Genomic DNA, 22,674 nt, shown 5'->3' with positions numbered 1-22,674 from the left:
ATCCCTTAATCTCTTAGTGGAGCTGAAAAGGAGTTGTTAAACCCTTGTACACACATGGGCTCCTTCTGATCCTCGATCAGATGCAGCCAGCCCTTGTGGCCTGTGCTCCAAAAAGCCAACGATCAAACTCAAAGGTAGAAGAAGGGAGGGTCCCAGCATCACCGGCTGCCTCCTTCTCCTCTGCTCTCCCCTTCGCAGAGCTAGTCATTTTCATAGGTAGTGCAAATGGATTCAGTTACTCAAACAGGTCGCATTCTTACATCGCTTTACTTTCATAATAATCGTAGCAGTAGGTCTTCATTTCAGGAACTTTAAAAAATATTCTATTATGGAAAACTATAGACATATGCAAAAGCAGAGAGAACAGTTTAATGAACTCCTATGAACACATCAGTGCAACAATTATCAACTCTTGGCTGGTCTTGTCCATAGCCCCACCTACTCTCCCCACCGAAGATTATTTAAGCAAATCTCAGACATCATATAAGGTCACCTGTAAATATTTTATTTAGCGTACATTCCTAAAAAATAAGGATTCTTTAAAAAAAAAGTCACAATATCATTACCCTAAAAACAGGAGTACTAAATCCTTCATATCATCCAACATCCAGAGTGTTCAAGTTTCTATTTCAGGGACATTTGTAAATAATGAAACCAAGTTCCTATCACTTTGCAAGTTAGTGCACACATGGATGGTAAGCAGAGAACAATGACACAGTCCATGACCAACGAGGGTACTCGGTGATACAGGCCAGTGTGATCACTAGCCTTGCAGTCTCACACAAAAATCTCATCAAAATGACCAATTATTGTGTATTATGGATCTTTACGATCATTTTCAGTCAGGATTATAAAGTTATATAAACAAACACCATGAGTCCAGTATACTTATTCTACAGGATTAGCTACTTTCCAAGGAGTCATGAATAGGATTTCAGATTACTATTCCCCACTCTGATGATTTTCCTATCCCTTCCATTCCACAATTCTCTATTTCTCACTATACACTTACATGTATACATTACAGTACACATTCTCACTTACCTGTAAAAAGATGTGCACAAGTTTTTTTAAGCTTGTTGGCTTGATCGAATAACTTTCGAGAACTTTTGTTGGATGATGGATTCAACCTCTGTCTCATGGTTTTGACACCCTGTCTAGAGTCTGGGTTGAAAAAAACCACAATCGGGAACCACTGAGTATAATTCAGCAGGTCCACGGCTTTAGGAGTCACATCCAAGAGCGCATGCTTATCCTGTTAGAAATGGGGAAAAGTTTCGTAAATGGGTATGTAAAGTCACAAAGACTTTCTTTGTGACAACAGTCTGTAATAAGGCTGCAGCAGATAAAACGCGCCAATTTAAATCAAAAAGCAGGAAACATTTCCCTCCACATTACATCCATTTCATATTGCCAGTCTATTAGAACTTTTGAGAAAATGAATCAACAGATTATTTGGTATAATGCTCAGAACTCAGAACCAACACCTCAGCGCCACAGAGCACCACCTGGTTTCCACACAATGAAACAGCTCATATTTATATTCAGCTTTTATCATTAATATTTAATAACTATTAAAATATAGACTCTATTCTTAAAAAGACTACAGCAAACCATGACCCAATTCTTTCTGACGACATGGCCTTCAGGTGAACTTTCTTACCTGTTCAATAATTTGCCTCACAGTATTTAACCGCACCACCCCACTGGATTTCTCAGATCCTGCGTCTCTTGGTTCAGTTTCTGAAAAACCAAAAAAAACAAGTGGGAACTGAATAGTATTTTAGAAATCAGTGATAACCAAGTCCTCCAACCTAGCATGAGCAATTCAGCAATGACAGGACACCTGACACTCAGTGTCTCCTAATGAGAGGCAGTGGGAAGGACCCACCCTGTCTGCTTAATCAGAATCTAACCAGGGGAAACAGCCAGGCCTACAGCGAACATCCTATGAGACAAGGGGCGTGTACCCTTCAAAACAATTTAGGAAAAGGAAGAGACTAGAAAGACAAAAAAATCAAATGTACTGCATATTCCTTGGTTGCATTCTGAATTAAAAAAAAATAACAAGCTATAAAAGACATCATTGGGACAACTGAGGAAATTTGAAAAATGGACTATATACTAACTAACATTGTGTTAGTGTTAAATTTCTTGGCTGTGATAATGGTATTGTGGCTGCGTAGGAGGAGAATTAGGAGATTCACAGAGGTAGACAGTGCTACAATGCCTGAAACTTAAACTTCCAAATAGCTCAGCAGAAAATGTAGGACGTGCGTGTGTGTGCGTGCGTGCGTGCGTGCGTGTGTCTACGTGGGGGAGGAGTGTAGACGGTAAAATATTTACAACTGGTGACAGTGACTTCAGGTAGAGGGGATGTGGGTGTTCACTATTTTTTCATTTTTTCTGTATGTTAGATATTTTTCAAAATGAAAATTGAGGGAGAAAAACATATCACTGACAGACTTACTAGCAGTTTGGAACAGGTCAGGCAGCTCATTTGCCAACTTCTCCAGTGCTATATCTGCTATGGGGCCAAATAAGACCACAGGTCTCTTGAAACCAGCTGAAATGAGATAAGAAGAGCCATGAAAACACCTACATGTCTTCAGCTGCTGAGATAAGAAGCAGAAGTATTTCACAGGCTACTGATAACACAACTAAATCAAAGAAACTGAGTGTTCTCCTACCTCTAATTCAGACCAACTCTTTTCTGCAGACTAGACCGTCACTCCCCTCACTATTACAGAAGATAAACTTTTACACAGAATATATAAACACTTTCTGAACGGTGGTATTAAAAAAAATGACTGAGGTTGTAGAAATATGAGTTTCCATAGCTCACTTTTTATGACATGAGTTTGCATAGCTCACTTTTTTTTATAAGTCTTACTTGATGTTTAAATAAGATCCTAACTCTGTACGTTGGCTTTGGTCTAAGTGACATAGAATGTGAGCATTAATGTCTAAAAATGAAGAAAAATAGGCTCAGAGCCCAGCTGGATCATTTCCTGGCCCCACTTGGCTTCCTCACCTTCTCGAAGCAAAACCCTCTCGTAAGCCGGGAACTTGGTGCTGACTGACACCGCGGCTGTGAGGTCTTCCCGACTCTTCCGTAAGTTCTTCTTCACACCGGACCTCTGGCCACGCATTCTCCAGAAATCTGCCCTGTCCCCAGCGCTGTCTCTCTGGGCGGTCTGCACGCTGGCCATTTGTTCCGCTCTGAGAGAAGAAACCAGGGGAAGGAAATCTCTCAAGCTGGGAAATGCACAAATGTGCGTGTCACTGACCAGATCCAGTCCATGTTTACTGATGGACTGGGATTGGAGAAGATGTGGCTTGACAATGGGCAAGTTTCACAGGGTGAGAAATGCAGGGACTTTCACTTCTGGTTGGAGGCAGAGAAAGGCTGGCTGCACACAAAATCCAGCAGAAATGGCTCAGTAATTAATAAACATGCTACCATGGCTCATTCTGTTAAGCTGGTATGCAGGCATACCCTGTCTTACTGCACTTTGCTTTACTGTGCTTTGCAGATACAGTGCTGTTTTTTGGTTTTTAGAATTTTTTTTAACAAATGAGAGATTTGTGGCAACCCTGCATTGAGCAAGTCTACTGGTTCCATTTTTCCAATAGCATTTGCTCACTTCATGTCTCTCTGTCACATTTCGGTAATTCTCATAATATTTCAAATTTTTTCATGATTACTATATTTGTTATGGTGATTTGTGGTCAGTGATCTTTGATGTCACTATTGCAAAAAGACTATGACTTACTGAAGGTTCAGATGATGGTTAGCATTTTTCAGCAATAAAGTTATATATATATTATTGAAATATAGTCAGTTTACAATATTGTGTCAATTTCTGGTGTACAGCATAATACTTCAGTCATATAGGAACATACATATATTCGTTTTCACATTCTTTTTAACTGTAAGTTACTATAAGATACTAAATGTAGTTCCCTATGCTATACAGTATAAACTATCTGGCAATAAAATATTTTTAATCAAAGTATGTAGATTTTTTTTTTTGGACATGTTATTGCACTTAATAGGCTGTAGTATAAACATAACTTTTATATGCACTGAGAAACCAAAAAATTTGTGTGACTTGCTTTATTGTAATATTTGCTTCATTGTGGTGGTCTGGATCTGAACCCGCAGTATCTCCAAAGTATGCCTGTACAGTAAACAAACCTGAAACCCTTGCCAAACTAGTTAGCTTTTTTCCCTTTTCTCCCCATTGTCAGCCAACCAATGAGTGTTCACTGGGGTGTGTGAGCCTCTCTCCAGGATGAGGGCTAGACACTGGACAAGGGTGGCATGCTCGTGTGCTATGGCCACATGGTGTCTGCTCAGGGGCTCAGGGCAGCAGACACACTCCTTAGAAAATTGTCTAAATGCCAGCCAAGTCCAAGAACTGACCATGTGATGCTGATACTCAAAGCAAACCACCTGGTGGCAATTTATAGTTCCATGCCACTCCTCGTACACGAGATGCAGATGATGGGAGAGGACAGGATGAAAAATGATGAAGTTGTACGGGGCTTCCTTTCAGGGGGACCCATACATTATTTATTTGTGGGAGGAAAATGCTTAGGGGGTCGCGTGGGCTCGTGTGGTCTCAGATACCTGCTTTTGTTGGGGATTAAGCCTTTCTCCAATTCATTTCCGATCCTCACGGCCAGCCAGTGGCCCAGTTTGCCATCATACAACGTATCAACCACGCGGAAGATCTCCCCCCTGGTGAAGGCCAGGCTCTGTGGAGTTTCCTTCTCACATTCAAAGTGGCTTCTGATAAAAAACGAATCCCCTCTGCCACAAGCCAGTATGTCTCTATATACTGAAAGACAAAAGCATCACTGTATGCTGCCTTCAGCTTGGCCAGAGGTCTTTTCTGAAAGAGTCATCAGCTTCTCCAATCTCTGAGTACCCTCTTCACCTTCTCTTCATTTAGTGAACTCAGTGCACAGGCCCCACGGGAACCACAGGAAGACAGACAAGTAATAAGTTCACGAGTTGCTGTGATGGTTAATTTTATGTGTCAGCTTGACTGGGCCATGGGGTGCCCAGGTATTTGGCCAGACATTATTCTGGGTGTGTCTGTGAGGGTGTTTCTGGATGAGATTAACGTTTTAACTTGTAGACCAAGTAAAACTCCCTGGTGTGGGTTGGCCTCATCTAATCAGCTGAAAGACTGAACAGAACAAAAAGATGAACCCATCCCAGTAAGAGAAAATGAACCCTTCCTGCCTTCAAAATGGGACATCAGCTTTTTTCCTGCCTTCAGACTCAAACAGATACATTGGCTCTTCCTGGATCCTCCTGTCAGCCTTCGGACTGTAACTACACCAGCGGCTCTCCTGGTTCTCATGCCTCTGGGCTTGGACTGGAACTAAACAACAGCTGTCCCAGGTCTCCAGCTCGCCAACTCATCCTGCACATCTTGGGACTGGCCAGCCTCCATCATGATGTGAGCCAATTTCTTGTAGTAAATATCTCTTTCTTCCCTTCTCTGTCTCTCTATATATACACACACACACATATGTGTATATGTGTGTATACATATACATACATACATATACATACACATCCTGTTGGTTCCACTTCCCTGGAGAACCCTGACTAATACAGTTGCCAATCAACCCTCTGAAGCAGACATGCAGATACTATCAACCCCTGTTTTACAGATGAGGACAATAAGCCCTGGAAAGGTGAAGCAACTTGGCAGGCTAATAAGGGTTAATAAGGGACCTGACCATCAGGCATGGTCCGTTGCATCTGTCTACAGAAAAATTCAGTAGTAACTCCAGGTAGTAATTAAGGCTGGATCACTGTTTAGAAAAACAGTTTTATTCTAAATCGACTAGTGAAATTCTTTCAGGGGGTGCATGGAAAACATTTCTATAAAAAGGTAAATGGTACCCCAATTTTTCCCACATACCTGTGACCGACAGATTACGTGTCAAGATCCACTTTAATTTTTTAATACCCAGATTTGCTTATTCTGATCCCAAGATACCTCCTCCCCCGCCTCCCCCCTTAGATAATAACCAAACCTGCTCACCATCAGCTCGGCTCTGAGCTAAAATAGTCACCATTTCACCTTTGGGGATTTCTAACAGGTAGAGAACAGCATCCTCCCGAACCAGCCCTCGGAAATCCTGTGTGTTCACCTGACGGGAGGGGAAAACAACAAACCAAAACAAAACAAAACAAAACAAAACAAAGAAGTTGTTTTTATTAAAAGGTGCTACCTGAGCTTTTTACCTGTTTATGTCCATCAGGGCCTGCCCAGAGCAAACCCCAGGTGTGAACAAATCCTTAGTGTCCCACTCAAGCCCTCGCAGCATCCTGCTACGGGCCTGGGTTGTGTGGGCATCACCACCCCTTCCTGTCTCCCACACTGCCAACCACTGGTCAGGATTATGCCCATCCATCAAGGATTCGTCACTGGATCAGGTGAGAATTTCTCATGGTTGTGTCTAGCTCCCTCTCTTCTTTGAGTCTCCTATCCAGGTGGCCAGGGAAGTGATGTACAATTCTGAATCAGATAACTATAATGCAATAGGGAATGGTGGGATTTGTGGCAAAGGAGCATGCCAGTCCAGCTTAAGGAATTAATACTTTTTAAATTGATTCAAAGAAAAGCCTGAAAATAAGGATTCTGTCCAAATCCACCCTTTTCTTAGAGCTTCTATCACCTGGAACTGAAGAGCATTAGCTTTATATGGCTGACCATGAGCCTAATACTTTGCTTTTATATTTAAGCTTCTGATACACAAATGGGCAAGAAGCTCACATCTATTCCCTACTGATTGAGCAGGGTACACTATAAATAGCTTTTAAAAGATAAGTTAGAAAGCAAGAAAAATTGAAAGTAGCACAAAGAAGACATTTTGACATCACTGTTCTGTACCTTTGAAACTATTTTAAAACAATAAATACAAATAAGTAAAACATAAAAATTATTTTAAAGTACCTAAAATTTTAATAATGTATTACAGAAGTGAAGATACAGAATTCCTATGACATATTTTCTTCCATCATTGAGGACCTACAGAATACTTTAATCAAAGAGTAATGCTTTACACTATGGAGTTAGTATAACTCGGTGGAAGTATGTAAAAAACAAAAAGAGTAATGGTTTACTACTGAAAAAAAATCATTAATTGAGCCTAATTAAGGTTGGAATTTACAAATAAATGAAATAGGCATTACACTAAAATTTACTTGGTGCTTTTAAAATAGAGTGATTTACTAAAGCAATCACATTAACTTTTCCTTTGAAAGTATTTAGCATTTATGACAGCTTATTCCCATCTCTCTATCCCCGAATCAGAGATATTCCCACTTTGGTATCTAATCCATTCTCGCGTGCCAACTGCAGGTCTACATCTGCATCTATATATGGCCACATGTATGTTTTTCCAGGCACTGTACATGCTTGTATTTTTTATTTAAATAAGACAGCGTCATAGGCTTGGGAGAAGACCTTGGAGGTCCCTTTGTCCATCTCTCTGGCCACTTGAGACTGACTTCCCATCAAGCCAAAAACTATAATGGTCAAAATTAAAGCACCCATGGTAGCTAAGGTTTTAAAATCCACAAGGTTAACAACTAAACTCAGGAGCTTTTTTTCTCTTTTCCTGAAAGAGAAATGACGATCACAGCAGGTAAAAAATAAGCTGAAGAGACAGGCAAGCCAGGCACCAAAGCAGGTGTATCTCTGTTATTTACAAGGCACATATTCCGCCACAGCACAGCGCACTCATGTTTCCATTCCACATGTCAGGCTGTCACCTTTACAGAAGGAGGAGCAGCACTTACAAAACCCACAACAGAAAAAAGTGATTGATGTACATGCATCGTACCTCCATACATATTCAACGTGACCACTGAAAGGAGTGCTAAACAAAATGAAGGAAAAGAGGCCAGGACAGCACCCTGATACTTGAAGGTCAGGTTGTGCAGCCCTCTCCGACAAATATCCACTGTCTGTTAGTAGTCTATAGGGTCTAGCTGTGTCTGCTGTGAGTCTGAAGTCTGTGTCAGCCACACTACGGCAGTGTAGCAGCGCCTCTGCCCCAGTGGGCGAGCTCAGTCTTCTTTACACCTTTGTAGACTTGACGGCTCCTTTTGCAGTCAACAGAAAATGTATGCACACCCAAGCATGAGAACCACCTATTGTCTGACCTCCAGATGAGACTATTGCAAAAGGAGCTGGTTCCCAGTTTCTTCCTTGTCACCAGGGTAATAACGGGAAAGAAGACACTTTCTTAAGCAGAAACATTGTGTACTGTGACTTGTACCCATGGAGGTGACTCTCCCCCATCTTTAATGACTTACAGAGAGTTCTGCCAAGCCCCTAAGGGAATTCACCTTTTGTTTTCCCATGGAAATTTGAAAAATCTTCTTTTCTCCAGGGTACAAAAAAATTGTATCCTTGAACTTTCATGAGTAAAGGCTTTCAAATTCCTACCTGACTTCCTGCGGCCCCATGCTAGTTAGGAAACTTGCTTTTTCTTCTTTGGCATCAGCCCAAGAGTAAACTGGTATGAGCTGACACTCGAATGAGGTTCTTACCAGTAGCACTGGGTAAGTGGTATTTCCTAGGATCAGGTGGTACCATGAGGGTCACTCAGGTACATGTGGTCTTCTAGGATCCTGGCCAGAGCCAAGGAGGGTCTAGAATGTCACTGGAAAGCTTCTGCAAAGCTCACGGTCAAGGTTTGCCCTTTATATGCTCCAGAAATGAAATGTGAACTATTGCCAGGAGGCCCTGGGCCAAGAAGGAAAAGGACCCCCCTCTTTTTGTGCTCTGCTGCCTGCTTGCCTGGGATCTCTGCTTTTCTCCCCTCCCCTGAGGCCAGATGCTCTTATCTGACCCCCTAGTAACTCATACGTGAGAAATGCAAGTTTATACAAGCAGAAATTCCAGTGAAGACAATTCCCTAGCATTCTATATTTTTATGCACACAAGGTACTTGGCGTTCCTGAAGTTAATTCTGAAGTCAGTGGGAAACACATGATATGGATCTCACAAAATGTCAAAGCTGAGGTGGTTATCATTTTAAACAATCAACAGATTATGCAAACATATATACGGTAACTTTAAAAAGTACCAATATTTGATTAACCAGGGATTTTCCTTCCTGGACAATTTTAGATGTAAGTGACACATGGAGTGGCAGCAATTGGTGTTTCAATGGGGAAAAGGAACAGGAACTCTGCCAGGTATCTTGTAAGTGTCATCTGTTCTAATGTGCCCAGGGTCCCTGTGAAGCAGGTACACTCATCCCAACTCAACAGAACAGAAACTCGAGTCTCAGTGGTGAAGCCAGAGCCACAGACTAATATGAGGCTGGGACGGGACTCAAATCAGACAATTTGATGCCAACACCCGCATCTGTTCAATTACAGTACATGGCCTGCAGACTGACATCCAAGTGGGGGAGTCAACTAAAAACCAAACATTAGCAAGATCTTGCAAAAGGCCTTTCCCCTAGGCCTTTAGTTAAAGTCTCAATTTTTTGTTAATCAAACTAATAAAAATCTTTGCAAGGGTCTTGAACACTATAAATTCCCACAGACGTACAGGTGAGTTTCAGGTTCCAGGACTCACCGTAAGGAAACAGAGACCCAATGCTTGGCAGCAACAAACTTGCAGCTGGTCTCTTTTCACGAGCTGGACCACCCTGTTCTTTCCCAATAACACCTAAAAACAGGGCTGGGGTCTCCTACCTTCAGAATCTGGTCCCCTTCTTGAAGACCTTCCTGCTCTGCTGAGGTGCCCTCTTGAATGCCTGCCACAAATATCCCGACGTCGTTGCCACCAGCCAAGCGGAGGCCCACGCTGTCTCCCTTCCTGAACCGCACCATCTTGGTATTGGGGCTGCAGTGGGTTCAGAAAAGAAAAATGGGAGGTTTTGGGGGGCTTTTTTTTGGTAAAGGGGAACCAACATGAGCAGTGAGAGATTTCATTTCTTCTATCCACAGAGTGATTAATCCTTTAAAAAGCCTTCTCTCGTTTTTCTTATATAATCTGTAATTGTATCTGCCTTGAGGCTGTGAGATGCGTATCAGTTGGCCACTTTACCAGTGAAGAGTAGAGATACTGAATGTTTACGTAAACTCATTCAACATTAGAAAGCAAATAAAGGCAGGGTTAAGGGCAAAAATCAAGGTCATCCTATTGCTACTGCAGGATTCTTCAAAAGGAAAGCCTGCTGCCCCCACAGGGCACTTGTCAGATGGAGACGCACAGCCTGGGTCTGGGAGGCTGCTCATGAACACCACTGACCCCAGGGGGTTTTCAACATCAAGTGCAGAGCACTGTAGCACTTCTCCCCTCCCCACACGCTAGGATCACCTGTCACTCTAGCCCCTACAGAGTTAACTTAACTGCAGTTAAGCAATATCGCACCCATCTGGGAGTTACTGGTTGGGCAAACTCAAATATTCAGAGTGACATCTGGGACACTAGCCAGGTAAGGAGACAAGCAGACAAAGTCAGCATAATGAAGCTGACTCACTTCCACGTTCTACTTTTCCTACAAGTGATTTCTCTTTAAACACCAGCAATAGGGAATGGTTAAAGGCAGTTGAATTTGACGTAAAATCACCATCTATAGTTTAAAAACACCTTTCTCCTAGATTTCAGTTAAGGAGACAGCATTGTGTGGAAGAAGAAAGAGGGAAAGCAAGAGAGATTGAAATGCATACCCGTATATTGCTAAATCTTCAGAACTCGGACAAAGAACAGCTCTTGGGGCTGGTTTTGGTGGAGGGACTGTGGATTAAAAAGCATAGTTACCAACCCGGACTAATAGGAACTGGTTTGTCTCTAAATATAAAGATTACCAAATCCACAAAAATTAAGTCTGTACCTTATGTTACATATATGTGATCACATCAAACAGCAAAAATAAGCCTTAAAGTGAAATTTAAAATCCCTCTGATTTCTGGAGTGATGGGGTACCAGGAGCATCTTTTGCTGTAATATCTGGTCTTTGACCTCAGTTCCTGACACAGAATTCCTACATCCCTTGGAATTTCCTGGGTGTTAGGGGTGTCCTTTGTTCTAAAGAGATGACTCTTGGTGGGTTCCTGGACAGCCTCAGGATGGGACTGGTCCCAGCAAAAGGAAGCCATGCACATGACAAAGCTTCCATTAACTAGGGGGTTCAGAGTGCATTAGGGTTGGTGAAAACAGTGAGGTGTTGGGAGGGTGACATGCTTGGCGAGGGCATGAAAGCTCTCTGCCCTCTCCCCACATCTTGCCCTATGCATCTCTTCCATTTAGCTGTTCTTAAATCATATCCTTTAATTAAAACAAAAACAAGACAGTAATGGTAAGTAAAGTGCCTTCCCGACTTTTGTGAACCATTCTAGCAAATTATCAAACTTGAGGAGGGAAGTCATGGGAACCCACAGTGGAGAGCTGATTGGTGAGAAGTGAAGGCACAACCTGGGACTTGCGACTGGCGTCTGCAGTGAGAGCATCTTACAGGACTGAGCCCTTAGCATGTGGGATCTGCACTAGCTCGGGTGGTCAGGGTCAGAAATGGACTGAGTTGTAGGACATCCAGGTGGTGTCTGGAGAATTAGAACTTGTAGATGGGTAGAGGACAAAACCCACACAGTTGGTGTCAGAAGTGTTGTGAGCAAAAACAGTTCAGGTTGGGGTCAGGGCTGGGAGATGAAAGGACCATGACTAATGAAATATAACAAAAGGTTTTCAACCTGCTGGCACAGAGAAAGGGCTGTCACTTTTTATACTTCTTCAATATTAAACAAGATAGGAGTACCCTTCCCATATATAGATTTTTAAAAATGATTTTTAAATAATTTTTCTCCCTCCTTCCAGGCACCTTCTGGAGTTACCAAGCACACACCCCTGAACACGACTGTTTAAAATGAGCCTCACCTGGGGATTCCTCTTGGTATCTGGGTTCCTTGCTGGGCTCTGGGCTGACTGCAGCTGCAATATCCCCAGTGGACTTAAAGGGAGTGGGCGTGGCACCCATCCTGGACCATCGGCTCTGCATGTCCTCTCTTGAACTTAAGCACACGTCATGTTAATGTCTCATCACGTGACAGATTTGCAAATATGTATGTGCGTACACCCACGGGGACGTGTGCAAGGGGAAATATACATCATCTTACTTTGGCCTTTCCTTCAACTTTTCATTTGAGGAGTGATGATCATAATCAGAATACTGCTGCCGTCTCTCCTCTGGAGAAAATGACCGGTTTGACTCTATTTCTGAGACATCTGATTTCAAAAATAAGAAAAGACTTCTTAATAAAATATTTAAGACCAGTGCCAGAAATTATTCTATTCTCTGGGCAAGGAAACATGGGAAACGGAAGACAGACGGGCAGTCATTGTGCTATTAGTCTGACAGTGTTCCTTTGGGAAAAAAAAAAAAACTCTGATAGTTTGAAAGGAAAGGCATTAATTAACAAAGAGGAATCCCAATTCAGAATTATATGTTCCTCTTTCATTATACTTTCCGTCAAAGCTGCCACTGAAGAGTCAAAATCCAATGACGGGATCATGTATGTCTACACTCATTTTTTTTTACCACATAGACCAGTGCTTCTCAAACTTTAATGTGCATACATGTCACCTGGGATCTTATTAGGATGCAGTTGTTCTGGGTGAGGCCTGAGATTCTGCAGCTCCCTCAGGCTCCTGGATGATGCCGATGCTGCTTGTGGGCTGAGTGAGGACCACACACAGAATAACAGTAATACACTGGGTGCTCCTAGCGCACTGGGATGACCTCTCATGCTCTACTTGTGTTCCTGCCCTGCACCCCTAGCAGTAACCGCCTAATTAGACACTTTATATCATAGACATTAAATTAAGTTTTAAGGGTTTATAAAGCAATTCTTTTAAAAATCAACAAGTCCATCTCCAAACTGGAGAACTTAATATTTTCTAATCTTGTCTGCACCAAGATGATACCAGATGGTTAAGTAGGAAATATTATGTCTACTTATTTTTAATGGTAATGTTTCCATGGTTAAAATGTGACCCTATGCATTGGATGTCAACGATACTTCAATTAAAAAAAGAAAAAGGAAAAAAAAAAACGTCAAGACAGGCCCAAGAGCCAAAAAAAAAAAAAAAAAAGAGTAAAGGGCCAAGAAGCCACAGACCATGTTGAAGGACATGAAGTTGATTTGCTTGTGGAAATAAAGACTAAACCAAATAAACAAATGATACGTTATCCTACGTACAATTCATATTCAAGATAAAAAAAGAAATGAATATAGCTTCATAAAGGAGAAGAGGTGACACAGATTGCTAACCAATGAATGCCACCATATTCAGTCATCCTGACTGACTCTCTGTTATACTGTCTTCCTGTTTTAGCTAACCTCTAGATCGTCTTCTCTTTGTTGGAAATATTAATAGCCACTTCAAAAACATCACACGACAAAGTGCAAGAATGAGCGATTTACAAATGTTAGTTCTCTGAACCACTCACACATGCATTTTTTACTAACAGGTTTTGTTTTCAACGGCCTAAATCAGAGCCCACCAGGATTCACAAGGGCACCAGAACTTCATGCTGGAATCTTAATTTCAACAGAGCCTTTGGTAGGACAATAACAACTTTTGAAATTAAAGTTTAAATGAGAGGTTTTTGTCAGAAATTTAGCTTCCAGCTGAATGGCCACGCTAAGCAGAGAGGAGGCTGCAGAATCACCAGCCTTCCCGGCCTCTGGCTAGCCTGCAGCCTCCGCTTCCTTTACCTTCTATTTCTGAGTCGCTGTCATTTAGAGATGGGATGTTGATGAGCGTCTGCTTGCTGTCCCTCAGCACCACGAGCTGGAGTTTTCCTCTTGACTTTTCTATCAGTTTTCGAGCATCCGTTAAAGACATGTTCTCAGTCACGGTTCCATTTATCTGTGTTTAGGAAAAACGGTCATGTTACACTGCAACACCACCATTAACAGTGAAGTGGAAAATTCTAATATTCTCCTTCTAAAAATCTGAAGGCTCTGTTCAGCTATTCAAACAGGGCTTTAGGGTGACTGATTGAATAAAAATTAATTACCCCTTAAATTGAATATAACCCTGCCTGCCTGGAACCCAAATACAGAAGTGAGAGAGCTGTACCCTACTTAAGTTACTCTGTTAATTAATTTAACTTCCACTCTCCAGATGATGGTTTGGTTTACTATTGGAACGTGTTTCCGGACTGGAGAGGTTTACAAGAACTATTAAATATTCAGCATTCATATACTACCATCTCTCCCTCTCATCTTTCTTAGGGAACATAAGCTTAAACTTTAAATAAACAGGGAAGAATAAAGTCTTTGTTGAAATTAAAAAAAAAATTCCACTATTATAAATCTCCAAGTCTGGTTTTCCTGATAAAAAAAATTATCTCTGCTGCTCTTCTTGCTTTTTTTCTTACTATTGACTCCCATCTCAACAAAGCTTCACTGTGTTCGCACTTGAACGTGGAAAGGCGGACTGTGGAGCTGAGTATGAACTGACTATTCTCTGCCTTGTCCCCCACCTTGAGAATTATGTCTCCTTCGTGCAGGTTGCCATCTTTAGTCGCCAGGCCGGTTCTGGTCATTTCCTTTATGAAGATCTGGCTCCCAAGCCGGAGACCATACTCTAGGAGACAAGTGCACAAACATCATGCATTTTGTCAACTTGTTCAGAAAACCTGAGTCTAGCTTTTAGGACTATTTAAAGATATGTATGAAAAATTACTTTTGCATGTGAGAGTCTATAAGACCACTGGCCTGGACTGGGCAAAACAGTCAATGTCATAAAACAAACAAACAAAAACCCCAAAAGAGGCAGAGGGACTGTTCTAGATGAAAAGAGACATAAAAACTAAATGCTGCATGAAACTTCACTAGATCCTTGAGCCAACTGGGGGAGAGGTGGAGGGTAGGGGTGGGTTATAGTATTTTGGAGCAACTTCAAAATGAGCTGTGCTATAATATATTATAAGGCATATTAATGCTAATTTTCTTAAGAGTGATAATGGCATTAGTGGCTGTATAGGAGAACGTTCTTATCCTCGGGAGGTATCTGCTGAAATATTTAGGGGTAAAGGGTCATGCTGCCTGCAACTTACTTTCAAGAGGCTCCCAAACACCACTGAAAGACAGAGAGAGAGGAGGTAGGGGAGGAAGAGGGGGAGGAAGGAAAAAAAAAAAAAAGAGAGACAGAGAGAGAGAAAGAAAACAAATGTGGCAAAATGTTAAAAACTGGCAAAACTAGGTGAAGGCTAAAATTAACACTTTTCAAAACAAAATGTTGGGGAGAAATAAAAACAGTTCAATACATCTTAATAGGCAGGGTCTACTTTCAGTGCAATTGCCTAAAGGAAGGCACCACAAATAGCACACCCTCCATTGGTAACAATTTCGATTGTGTGGGGTTTGGCACTGAAAACATTTCAGTGTGTGAAGCAAGGGAGTAAATAAGCCAGCAAAGCAATAAAGTATTTAAAACTTGCACAGCTCTGGGGCGTTTATGGACTTTGAGTTGTCCTCAAAAGAAAAACCACTGTTATTTACGAAGTATATCTGTTTAAAATATTTTATATGCTATTCAGACTACCCTGATTTTACTTATTCAACTTGCAAAAATATACATATTAAGGAATTTTGGTTATTTTGAAGTTACCACAAACCTAGCAGGTTTTATTATTATTGTTATGGACTCAAAATCCCATCATTACAAAATAAAGTAACTTAAAAAGAAGACATACAGGTGGCCAACAAGCACATGAAAAGATGCTTAATATCGCTAACTATTAGAGAAATGCAAATCAAAACTTCAATGAGGTATCACCTCACACCAGCCAGAATGGTCATCATTAAAAAGCCTACAAATAAGGATAAATTGTATAGCACAGGGAATTACAGTCATTATCTTGTAATAACTTTTAATGGAGCATAATCTGTAAAAATACTGAATCCCTATGCTGTACACCTGAAACTAATATAATATAACTCACCTATACTTCAATTAAAAAAAAACAAATACATAACATTTTTAAAAGAAAAGTCTACAAATGATAAAAGCTAGAGAGGGTATGGAGAAAAGGGAACCCTCCTACACTTTGGTGGGAATGTCAATCAGTACAGCCACTGTGGAAGACAGTATGGAGGGCCCTTAAAAAACTAAAAATAGAGTTACCATATGATCCAGCAATCCCACTCCTGGGCATATATCAGAGGGAATCTTAATTCGAAAAGATACATGCACCCCAATGTTCACAGCAGCATTATTTACAACAGCCAAGATATGAAAGCACCCAAGTGCCCATCAACAGATGGATAGATAAAGAAGATGTGGTGTATATACACACACATAGTGGATTATTACTTAGCCTTAAAAAGAATGAAATAAAGCCATTTGCAATAAGCAACATGGCTGGACCTAGAGATTATCATATTAAAAAGTGAAGTCAGACAGAGAAAAACAAATATCACATGATATCACTTATAAATCTAAAAAAAAAAAAAAGGATTTGAATGAACTTATTTACAATGAACTTATTTACTGGAAATAGACTCACAGACATAGAAAACAAATTATAGTTACCAAAGGGAAAAGGAGAGGGGGGACATAAATTGGGAGTTTGGGATTAACATATACACACTACTATATATAAAATAGATAAACAAGGACCTATTGTAAAGCAGAGAACCATATTCAATATCTTGTAATAACTTATCATTGAAAACAATCTGAAAAATTGTATATATGTATAACTGAATCACTTTGCTGTACACCTCAAACTAATACATCATTGTAAATTGACTATACTTCAATTAAAAACAAAAACCAAAATAACAAAGTAATTTTCTGCCACTTAAAAATGTTAGGAAGTAGATTTAAAGGTAAGTTTGTGTGCGTATTACTTTCTCTATCTTGTTTTATCTTATTCTATTTTATTGATATAGTTGATGTACAATATTTTATAAGTTAGAGATGTTCAAGATAAGCTTTAAATGACTTACAGGAAGTTAGCACCAGATCTTACCACAAGGATTAACAATGTTGAGGTGCACCCCCACCTTTTAGGAGGCTGACATTCAGGAAAGAACAAGGGTGAGACAGATAGCATCTGCTTTCATGGATGCCAGCTCCTTACTGGTTAAACAGCCTCACAGCCCAGGGCAGAATGCTGAGACAAAATTAAGCAGTGACTTCTATGTATCAATAGTTCCTCTAACCTCTTACTGCAAAGTTACAAATAGGTTGTTATCTGTGTGTTTGTGGGCATCTCCAAAATGAAGGGGAAAAAAGTCAGCTGATCAGCTTCTAAGACTTTTACCAGCAAGGCCATCTGGGGTCCATGAATTATAAAAAGCTGGCCATGTGAATGGATCATATTTTTCTTAATCAAATGTAGGTCCTGCCTACTGCCAGATATTTATAAAGATTAATTCTTATGCAACTCTAGCTAGTGATAGCTAAATTATTATGTAATCTTACCAAAAGGTGGCCAAAAAAATATTTTAAAAAGTGGAAATTTGGGGAAAAAACCAAAAACAATTTCTAAGTTTGAAAAACAAAATGGCCCAGAAGGAGTAAAATGCTGTATCAGCCACGGGGCACAAGCCCCCTTTCCTCCTTAATAGTATTACTACGACCAGGTATGACTTGGGCAGTCTCTTCAGACAGACGTCTTTTTAACTGTGGCTCACAACTCATGGGTAAGTCTTGAAATCAATTCAGTTGAGTTGTGACCAGTATTTTTAAATTTAGTATAAGGGAACCTCTCAGAAATCATCACAGATGATTCCATGTATTCCATGAAACATATGGCCAAGTCTTTCATGTACTGGCGCATTCATGATTATTTGCAAGATGTGGTTCTTTCTGTGGCAGGGGGAGGAGGGAGAATCGAGGAAGGAAGAGGAAGAAGAAGAGGTGAAAGAGAAGGAAAAGACTTGACAAGCACTGAAGCAGGGAACTCAAGAACCTGGGTGCACATCCTACAGAGCAGTGCATCACCTCTCTGAAGGAGGTCTCGTGCCAAGTTATCTTTCTCAAAACTTCTCTGCAGTCTGCAATCTGGAAGCAGAATGGATTTTACTCTGCAATTGTTGGGGTTTAATGAATTAATATGTCATTAGCAGTGGCTATAAAGATTCTATAGAATCCTTAAACTTCTTAAGATGTACATTCCTCAGAGATAGTGCAATCTCAACTTTCACCCTTATTTTCTAGACCTGGGCTCCAGGTATCCCATTATTCACATCCCTGCAGTTATTTCAATATCCTTTCAATATCAGGTATTTCAATAGGTACCCAGTTCTAAGTCAAGTCTTTATGTTCCTCTAGAAGAACTAAAGAAAACAAACCCTCTTATCTGATAGGCTATTTAAAATGCAAACTCCAAACCTAAAAACCAAAACGCCTTTCCCTTTGCATTGCTGGGTATTCTTCATTTTTTTTTCCTCTTTGAAGAACAATGAGAGAACAAAAGGAGATAAAAGATATGTTGTAAAGAATTCAGAAAGTTAGAAGCCAAGTATCAATGCAAAGACTACTTCAATGCTGGGCTCTAAAATCCCTGTTCATTCACCTACTTGCTTCCTATCCCCTATTTCCCAGAGATAAAGTTTGAGTTCCAAATCCACCACTTACTAGCTTCATGATGTGGGCAAGTTGCCTCCCTGAGTTTCAGAGTCTTCACCTAAACTGCACGTGCTACTAGCGTCTCTAGCTGCCACATACGGCTTTGGTGAATCTGGATGTGCTGAATTGCATGGAAGCACTCCAGGAACGCAAAAAGGGACGGGCCCAGGCCAGAGCCTGCCTCATCCACGAGTGTACAAAAACCTTTCTGCACCTTATTATTCCCATCTATAAAACAGGAATGAAGTCTCCTATCCACCACACAGGCCTCTGGTGAGGATTAGAGATTATTCTTTCTGCAGAGGCCCTGGCATAGAACAAATACTCTATCAAGATAAGCTGGAGTATTGTCCTCTACGGTGGTTTCATCAGTTTAGGCTGCACCAGGTTCACCAGGAGGGCTTGTTAACACACAGACTCCCGGGGCAGGGAGGGGGCACCCCAGTGTTTCTGATTCAGTAGGGCTGGGGCCTGAGAATCTGCATTTCTAATGAATGTCCAGGTAATATTTATCCTGCCCTGAGAACCACTGGCCTATCAGTTTAAAGCCAAATTTCCACAGCCCGGCTCAGCCACTGATGATACTACTTTGTGCAAGTCAAGGAACTTTTCTGTGCCTCAGTTCCTTGTCTATAAAATGAAGATACGAGTAACACCCAGAGGAGGTGGTAGTGAGGCTGCAATGAGCTAATCCGTGCAAAGCATTTAGGTCAGTGCTTTGCGGACAGCAGGTGCCACGTCAGAGTTAGCTATTACTGTTACAATGCTTTTCTTCATCAAGCATGACTACCTTCATTTGCTTTGCTTTTGATCAGAAGCACGCCGATGGGCCTGTCCGAGTCTGGCTGGTCAGGGCGCCCCCGCGGCTCGGGACTGGGGCTGCGGGAGTGGAGGTGCTCTCGACTGCGGCTCCGGGACGCCCCGTACCGGGCATCAGGCTGGGCCCTGTGGCCGTACTCCACCTCAGGGCTGTAGGCTCGATCATAGGTGGGGTCAATGCTCCGGCCGCGGCTGCTCTCCCGGGCTCGCCCGTAGTCATCGTGGTCCAGGCCCCGCTCCAGGCTGCGGCCGCGGCTGTGCTCTCGGGCTCGACCGTAGCCATCGTCGTGGTCCAGGCCCCGCTCCAGGCTGCGGCCGCGGCTCCGGTCCCGCTCCCGGCTGCGCGCCCGGTCGTGGGGACGGCCCCTCTCCGGGCTGTCCTCCCAGCTGTGGCTGCGCCCCCCGCGGCTGCTGGGCCGGCTCCTCTCGCTGTACCCACTGCGCGCACTTCTGCCATCAAACTCATCCATCACCTCAAAAGCCCGGTCATCCTCGTGGATGGGAAGGCTGCTCTGCACCGGGGCCACCTGGACCTTCCGGGGCCTCTTGACCACCTGTCAAACAAACAGTGGGGACTCAAGACCATCACAACCAAAAAGAGAATGCTGTGGTTAAGAGAGCTGGTTCTCCTTCCAGTAAAACTGTGTGTGCCTGTCCAGTCGCTAAGCCTCAGGTTCCTCATGCAGAAAACAGGGACAATAAATACCTCAGGGGGTTGAGAATAAAATAAGTCAATGAGTATTAAGCTGTGAGCACAGTGCCTTCAGAATCTGCTTCTACTCAGAGTGTGAAAAGCCCCAGAGACTTTAAATCAGTAAGTTACAAAAATGAAAATCAGAAAGTGAGACATTCTGCATAGCTCCCTAGGTTCATACAAAAGTCAGTGTTATTAAAAAGAGGGGGCCAGGCAGGGGGAGAGGCAGAGGGAAAGAGGGACCTTTGTAGATTAAAAGAGACTAAAGAGATAAGGACCAAAAGTGATGCGTTAACTTTGATTGGATCCTGGAAGAGGAAGAAAAATATTCTATCAAAGACATCTTACGATATGAGGTGTGTATTAGAGGATATTATAGAGTTACTATTAATTTTCTAAGACAGGATAATAATATTATAGTTATGTAGAAGAATGTTCCTATTTAGGAACCTTGCAAAAGAAGTCATTGAACTGTCATTTCTGCAACTACCCCTCTAATGGTTCACTAAAACTATGTATGTTTATAAACATATATAGAGAAAAATCAAGTGACTATGGCAGAATATTAACATTGTAGAAGAATATGTATGTGGATTAAACTAATCTTTGAACTTTTCTTTTTGCTTGAAAATTTTCATAATACAAAGGCGAAAAAAACCTAAATACCACATGCCCAGAGCATCCCCCTAGCTATGCCCCTAACACACGGTATTCCAATTCTCACTTTGTGTGTCCAATTGCCCCACTGGAGTGAATACTCCTTGCAGCTCAGACCTGCTCCAAGGTCAAGTGGTATCTGGCTCACAGTTGATTTTCAACCAATGTTTGCTGAATGAATGAGTGAATAAATAAATGAACGCCAGTATCTCCTAAAAAAACTGAGTTTATGAAGATAGAACAGATCCTGTTCAGGCCTTTACAAATGAGTCTTTGAGCTCATAATTTATTTTCTAAATTAACCCTAGTTTACAATTGTTCTCAGTCTAGGTAATTGTCCTAGGGAGTAACTGTCTAACGTGGCTCTTAAGGCAAATTCACTCAGATAAGTGAAGCACTGGTCTTCAGTTAGAAGGATGAGGAAAAGGCAGAGAGGGAATTCCTTACGTCTTTACATCACCCGTAACATCATCCACCCAAAGTGCTGAGGATACAGAAGTAGTGGCCCCAGGTTACATAAGTCTGTCAAGTGCTTAAGAACAAGTGGTAATTCTCTGGGCATAAGAACAAAATGCTCCTGAGGCGAGATGAAAACAAACCCGGAACTTACAATGGCAGCGATCTTCCCACTTTTTCTCAGCTGCTGAACAGCAAATGAATGGAGCACATCTTCCATGGGGGTGCCGTTAACCATGACCACCCTATCATTTTCTCTGCAAACAAAAGAGAAAAATGGGACATGAAAAACTCCCATCTAGTCACTGTGAATTGTTTATTTAGGAACAAATAAACAGATTAACCCAAAATGCTTATTAAAGGGCTCAGTGTTTGATGACGCCCGAGGCTTAGTCAACTCCGTCTGAGCTCTTCTAAGGAAGGAACCCAGGAGCCACTCAGCCCATTTGGGACAGTATCTCCTTGGAGACCACCTGGGGAGAAGGACTCAAACCATGAGGTCCCTCCAGGAGGCACTGGAGAGTATCAAGATCTGACCACAAACGGAAATTCTGCATCAGGCCCTCCTAACCCAAGGTACTGGTGTGCTTCAGCAAGTCCACAAATCTCCCCCAGCGGAGGTCGATATCCACTTGTGTTTTGGAGGGGAAGAAAAGACTGCCTCAGATTCTTCAAGAAATTTTGAAGTCCCAGAACCCTAACTCTTACTTTATCTCATCCCCCAAAACCATGTAAAAATTCTCCTTTGCTCTCTGTATGAAACACTACTAACTTTCATAGGACCACTGAGACTTGACATGCCAACAGAACCTAAACTTTGGAGCTGTCTGGCCAAGGCAGTTGTGTGATTAACTTTAGATTCTACCCTGAGCAGTTATCCTGAGGAAACCTAGACATACGTCTTTCTGAATGGCATTATTTTCTCTTCAGACCAGAAGGCTGGTGGCTGGAAAACTTGGGTATTCAATGTAGCAAAATTTCCCAATTTCCACATTCCTCTTACAAATTAGATAATCATTAAGCCAGAGTATCCTCATTCTCAATGAATATAAATTAAAATAAATATAGACCCATTATATTTAATTTAGATTCATTAAGAAAAAAAAGATCATGACAATTTTATACTTGGTGCTCATATATGATTCCTAAACCCAAGGATGACAGTTAACGATAGACAGTTATAACTGTCTTCCTGTGGAAATGACTGCTTTCCTTCACCCAAAGTCTGGATGTTTCCAAAGGTTTGGGGATTGTTAAAATAGTGTGTTATGGTCTCAACTACTGCCTGAAGACTTTTCAATATGTACAAAAGTTCCTTTTCTTTTTTAATTTTAAAAGTGGACACCACCCAAAACTCCCTGTTGAGGGCCAACCAATGGGGCTGGCAGGGATTGGGGGCAG

At 41.7% G+C, this 22,674-nt stretch overlaps 1 protein-coding gene across 8 annotated transcripts in view; it reads right to left on the bottom strand.

Moving 5' to 3' along the window:
* TJP2 (tight junction protein 2) overlaps positions 1-22,674 on the bottom strand; it is a 110,761-nt gene that overhangs the window by 12,805 nt on the left and 75,282 nt on the right. For all 8 annotated transcript variants that reach the window (XM_032477789.1, XM_032477788.1, XM_032477792.1 and 5 more), the window contains 14 exons: positions 21,428-21,530; positions 19,438-20,020; positions 14,548-14,651; positions 13,775-13,928; positions 12,173-12,281; positions 11,934-12,067; positions 10,730-10,796; positions 9,749-9,899; positions 6,072-6,180; positions 4,637-4,847; positions 3,035-3,222; positions 2,471-2,566; positions 1,664-1,743; positions 1,045-1,255 (listed from right to left, as the gene is read on the bottom strand). In XM_032477789.1, the coding sequence (XP_032333680.1) occupies positions 1,045-1,255; positions 1,664-1,743; positions 2,471-2,566; positions 3,035-3,222; positions 4,637-4,847; positions 6,072-6,180; positions 9,749-9,899; positions 10,730-10,796; positions 11,934-12,067; positions 12,173-12,281; positions 13,775-13,928; positions 14,548-14,651; positions 19,438-20,020; positions 21,428-21,530 (2,300 nt within the window). The remainder of the gene's footprint in view (positions 1-1,044; positions 1,256-1,663; positions 1,744-2,470; positions 2,567-3,034; positions 3,223-4,636; positions 4,848-6,071; positions 6,181-9,748; positions 9,900-10,729; positions 10,797-11,933; positions 12,068-12,172; positions 12,282-13,774; positions 13,929-14,547; positions 14,652-19,437; positions 20,021-21,427; positions 21,531-22,674) is intronic.

The sequence above is a fragment of the Camelus ferus genome, chromosome 4 (assembly GCF_009834535.1).
Source record: "Camelus ferus isolate YT-003-E chromosome 4, BCGSAC_Cfer_1.0, whole genome shotgun sequence".
NCBI classification, from domain to species: domain Eukaryota; kingdom Metazoa; phylum Chordata; class Mammalia; order Artiodactyla; family Camelidae; genus Camelus; species Camelus ferus.
Note: the sequence above shows the minus strand (reverse complement) of the source record. Positions and strands in the feature narration are given on the sequence as shown.